General features: G+C 35.7%; 1 protein-coding gene across 1 annotated transcript in view; it reads left to right on the top strand.

Annotated features, from left to right (window-relative positions):
- The window catches only part of LOC150086646 (telomerase reverse transcriptase-like), an 83,952-nt gene extending 83,186 nt beyond the window's left edge, over positions 1–766 (top strand). The window contains exon 18 of the mRNA XM_090372216.1: positions 689–766. Within this exon, the coding sequence (XP_090228342.1) occupies positions 689–766 (78 nt within the window). The remainder of the gene's footprint in view (positions 1–688) is intronic.
- Positions 767–6,000: the final 5,234 nt, after the last annotated feature.

The following is a 6,000-nucleotide window of genomic DNA, read 5'->3' on the forward strand; positions in this document are numbered from 1 at the left end:
GGGGAGCCTGATGATGTCTGGAGTTTTCAAGAATAGGTAACAACAGCCTTCTCCACTGGGGAAGTGTTGCCTATTCGAGGAGTTGAGTTTTTGAGTGGTGTGAATTGAAAGAGTTACTGTCCCTTTCATTCTTCTACACCATTTCTTTTCCTCTTCCATTCCTAGTATTACTTTCCCTTTCCCTCTACCTTTTTGCTTTTCTAAGTCTAATAGGGGCAACTGGATAGTTGAGTTATTATCCCACACAAATACAAAAAGCCCTGAAACGGTGCCGTCTGGGTGGTGGTATCCATCTGAGAATAAGTAACATTAGTCTTATTCTCAGGTGAAGCATTACTTATTCTTCGAAATAGTGCAATATCATGGCAACTCGTGAAGGTATTCACAATATGAGATAACTTAAAACGATGCCGCTTTGCTAATATTCTGTTCATTCAGATTTGGCTATGTATTATTGATGCTTTCGCACTATACTTATACGTAGTCTAGACTTTTCCATGACTTGAGGCTTACGCCTTATAGTCTAAATACCATTTCATTTTAATACTCAGTTTTTCAGTGAATGGAAAATTCACTGTGAATAAGACATTCCTGAAATATTTCTTCAGTGAAATGTAATAGAACTGTTTTAGATAATTAATGCATAATTAGTATAATTGAAATATTTTAAGAATATTTTTGCTTTCAGAATCCAGAGAAGCGTAAAGAATGGATGTCGCTGTTTAAACTGTATCCTACTCTACCATTCCGGCTTATGTTGAAATAAACTTTATAATCTTAAAGTATAATCAAAGTTGTACATTTACTCCACTATTCCAGTTTACTGCAGTTCCTTTGAAGGTGGTTGATGTATAAAGAAGGGTTGTTTTTATTGATAAAATTTAACTGTTTAAAAGTTTAGTTTAAAATTAAGCAAAATTTAATTTTTTTAATTAGAAATTATGAAATATCAAAGTATTTTTTTAATCAGCTGTTATATTATAAATATGTATTTATGGCTGTGAAACAATTTTGATTGAAATCAAAATCAAATGTTGCAGTAATTTAATTTAAAGCTAATAAGACACTTTTACAGTTTATGTAATGATGTGAAACCTTGAGGTTAGTGCAAAACCTTCATCCTATGAAAGATTTAAATGAAATAATGACTTAAATTAAGTCTGTGTGAAAATGGAGATTGTAAAATGTAAGGCAATGAAATGAAATAAAAATTTTGTATGAATTTCTTATGGTGTTTCTCAATTTATTATTGCAAATATTTAATTACCAAACCAGTAGCAAAACTACAAATTCTGTCCCCTCTGCTCTTTAACAACCATTAGAAACTAACTGTCAGGTCCTCTGACTCTGTCCTCCCCCTTTATTGGGCTGTTTTGCCACTGTATTCACCTTTAATTACTTATCAACTTTCTCATTGCGAGTTGATAAGTAATAAAGTATGAAACATACATGTTGTCATAGGTATCACCTGTTGAATTGCAAGTCCAGTAAAAAACAAAAAAATTCTAAAGTAAATATTAAAATATAAAAACAAAAATATAAATTGTAAAGCACCATACAGCCCTAAATCCTCTACTGTTACATTAAGAAGCTTTTGATTTAACCTTTAAGCTGCAGGGGCTGATAAAAATAGGAAAAACTTGTAGTGAAAAGGAGCAAAACAAATCTTGTCCCTTGATTTTCTTGAGAGTTTCAGAATATGAAGTACAGCCTAGCCATTTTGTTTAATTTAAGGAATAATTTTTCCTGACATAGTTTAAAATAAATTGGAGATGACACGATCATGTACTTCTCAGTCTAATTCTGTCTGTCACATTCGAGTGTGACAACTCATGATGCATCAGGTATAATTGAAGATTTAATATCTGCAGTCGAAGGAACCTTATAAATTTGGTCTGCCCCGGCACTTTTAAGTTATGTTCGTGGTAATGGTAAAGTTACCGTGGCATTGGCATGTGCTGTGGCTTTGGTGTCTGCAATACTGGGGGTAGGGGCATCATTCCCTTTGGTTCAGCATTTATGGAATACGGGGTGTGTGATTAATCTTATCACTTGAATTTTTCTTAGAATAAATACTTACAATGCTATATTTAATTAAAATTGGTGCTATCTATATATTAATACGGAAGCCATTTTCTTGAGACAGCCATCGTGAACGATGGGCCTAACCGATTTCTTCCTAGGTGTGCAGAAAAATGAGAAAATATAAAAATTCCAAATAGTTTTATTTTACGGAACAGGCCAGTTTTACTAGGGTTGCCTACCTTAGCCAGTTATGCCACCATGCTACTCTGACTGGTTATTTTGAACATACCTTGCAGCAAATAAGAAACACTCGTTTTCGTGCTCTTACAAATGCATCCAGAATCGGTCTGAAATGTGCATTTAAAGATCTGCAAGTTTTAATATGTCACAGTATTGGCTTACTTAGTGAAAGGTGTGTTCATTGTCGTGTCAAGCCTTACATTTTAAGTGTGAAAAAGTTGGGGATTATTTTATTTTACTACCGACTATGGCAATTTCAGGATTGATCACTGGTACGAGACTTATAATCAAAGTTATGCATCAGAATTGTTTCGATCTAGAAATAATAACGAGAAGCTAAAAGAAAACAGGTACTCTTACCGTGTGTAGATTTTACTCCATCTAATTTGACTTTGCCATTCTCATTTAAGAGACGGCAGTTGCTATTCAGCTGGCTTTTGCAACGACTATAAATAAAAGGCAAGGGCAAACATTTGATAGTCAGAATTTTGCTGGCTAACCCTGTATTTAGTCATGGCCAATTGTATGTAGCAATGTCTCAGGTCAGATCATTCCATCATGTTAAGATAAGGTTACCAGAAGGGCACAAGAATATAAAAAATGTCGTTTTCAGAGAAGTATTATAGAGACTACATTTTGTACATGTGAAATTGTTACGCAACATGCACATTTTGAATAATTGGAAAGATGGGGAAAGGAAAGAAAATTTGTTTCCTCAGATACAAGAAATGAGAAAGAATTCAGTACATACTGGCTTACCTGCTCACGACAAAACATGGACTACATTTCTTTAGGACAGCTAGAGAAAAACTTTGCTACCAATTGCAAAATTTTCGCAATGGGTACAGCTAGTTTATCTTTAAAACAATTTTTTTTTTTTTTTTTTTTTTAATGAAAACCCCAAACATGAGAGGTATTAGAACCTATAGTACTTAGTACCATGAATGGATTGGAGGTTGAGAAGACAAAAGAAGATATTTGTTAATGTTAGACTTGAACTTTTGTAGAATGCAATTCTCAAGAAATACGTAAGAAGGAAGGTTGTTCCAGAAAACAGCAGTTGAATGAATAAACGAGGAAGGTGAAAATTTGGTTCTGTGAGTTTGAAGTTGGACGGTAAATGAATGTTGGCTAGTGGTAGCACATGTTCAGACTGTTTTGAAAGAGAGCGGGAATTATAGAAGCCAATTCAGAACAGTGCCCATGGAAGTGTCTGTAGAAAAGGCATGTTTAGGCACACTATAGCCTCAGCAGCTTGTGTGCCATTAAACCCACATAACACACACACACAAGGCATGCAGCAGAAACAGTACATCTATGAGATAGAGCAGAGAGTCTGTTAGAGATGAGTCATTAATTAACCTAACTGCCCTCTTCTGAATCGAATCTAGAAGTTGAGAGAGGTTTTGGGGGCACCGCCCCAGATGTGGGAACAATATTCCATGGTAGGGCAGATTTGCAATTTGTACAGAGTGAACAGCTGCTTTGAAGAAAATTAATGCCGAGAGCAAAAGAGAAAACCAAGTTTTTTAAATGCGGAGGAAGCAATATTTGTGATGTGCTTGTGCCACGAGAGATTAGAAGTCAGGGTAATCCCCAAAAGAGATATATCATCTTGCCTAGAAATCAGAGTGTCACCAAAGATAAGCATAGGAGCAGAAGAATCCTTTTTTCGAGATATAAGTCAAGACTGAGTTTTAGAAGGATTGAAATCAACTAAGTTGTCTTTGCCCCACTCAAGAATTGCCTGGAGATCGGCATTTGAGGAATTGGTAGCAGATATTCGAGAAGCTGAAGCTGATTGAGCAGGGCAAGTTTTCTCAAACTGGAAAGGAATGCAATGTGCTATCATCAGCAAAACTATGGATAGGATTTCCAGTCAATGGAAGATCATTATTATACAAGAGAAAAACAGTGGTGGAAAGAACTGAACCTTGAAAGACACCAGCATTAATGGAGAAGTTAGAAGACAAAGCGATCACCCTTAGTGAATGTCAGAGAGAAAACTGGATAACCAATTACAAAAAACAGCTGGCACACCGTAAGATGGAAACTTGTTTAGAAGGCCTTTATGCCAAACACAATCGAAAGCCTTTGGGATGTCAAGAGCAACTGTGTTTCACTGAACTTTTCTATTGAATTTGTCCATAAATGGACATATTCAATGGAAAAGTTATCCTATCCCTGGACTCGCCCTCTTATAATCTACAAAAAAAAAAAAAAAAAAAATCATGCTATTACTGCTTGGCATTCAAGATCAGTTTTTTTTTTTTTTTTTTTTTTTTTTAAAGCTAGCATGAACAGAGAAACAGGTTGGTTCATGACCCTTTCAAACCTTGTGAAAAAGGCTTGGGATCAAATCCCATCACTGGCTAAAATTTAAAAAAAAAATTTCTTGTCAGTATGGGAACAACAGGAGATTTTTCAGTGGGCTCCTTTCTTGGCCCTATTGCCCTATTATGGCAGCTTAGTCAACATGATACATTATCAGCATTAACTTATTTGGAGTGGTTGGGTTCATTCCCATTGAGGACTAGAAGAATTTCAAAAGTCCTTTAGTTGAGACTATAAGTAGTTGATTTCAAACAGAGAGTTTCTTTCCTTGTGATTGTTCCTGTTTTTTCAGCCCAAACATGTAAAAATCAGTCCATGAACACACTTGTACAGACAGCTACACATATAGATATGAACAAGAAGCTTGGGTGCCTTTAAAATAATTTGAGTTGCTCATTGTCCCCAAGCAGCAGGATCTACTAAATATACAGTGGCAGACAAAAAAACTGAATCACTTGTGAATTTTGCAAATAGTGTTTTGCGCTGCATTGTGGGTCGCAGAAATGTTTGAAATGCCTTTGTTAGATGGGATATTGAATGAAAATTCAATACTGTGAATTTTCAACTGTGAAATACTGTAAAATTCAATACTGTGAAAATTCAACTCTGTGAATGAAATCCAATAAAAAGACTCCACCTGATATACCTAATTTCAATAAATATTTTCCCAAAGAGTAAAATGTGTAATTAATGGAAATATGAGAAATCATGCAAATGGCAATCATGACAACCAAACATACATTTTATTGCAATTACGTGTACAAACTGAAATGACAAGTTAAAGTAATATTATGTACTGTAAACCAGCAAAATAAGTCCTCAATATTTTGTTATTCCTCCTCGAGCTGCAATTACATTCTTGCAACAATCTGGAATAGAGTTAATCAACTTCTGGATATACGGTTGCCCAATTTCATGGTACCACACCTTCACAATGCTCTCCTGCAGCCGAATCTTACTTGTTGTCTTCTGAGAAATTTTAGACGTTATGTACCAGCTTTCAATAGGATTCAAATCTAGACTGTTGCTGGGCCGGGCCAGTCCAACACTGTAATGCCAGCATTTCTGAGGTATGACTGCACCTTAAAGGAGAAAAACTAGGGAAACATTGGTGTAAGAAAGCCTTGTGAGACAAGAAGACAAACTCATTAAATCTAAATAGCATAAAACTTGCCAATTTTGCTGTGTGATAAGGTGCTGAGTCCTGTTGAAAAATGCAGTTTTGGACGTCTGTGTGGTGATCCCTAATAACGGGTTTCAGGCACTCCAAGATAGTAGTGTAGGTTTCTGCATTCACTGTTCTGTTAATAAACTTAATTCGCCCCACCCCTGTGCTTGTTATGCATCCCCAGACCATCTGATCGGCGGGGAACTTTACAGTCGGTGTTATGTAGTCAGGAT

The sequence above is a fragment of the Mastigoproctus giganteus genome, chromosome 4, assembly GCF_048544385.1.
Source record: "Mastigoproctus giganteus isolate SK-2022 chromosome 4, ASM4854438v1, whole genome shotgun sequence".
Lineage (NCBI taxonomy): Eukaryota > Metazoa > Arthropoda > Arachnida > Uropygi > Thelyphonidae > Mastigoproctus > Mastigoproctus giganteus.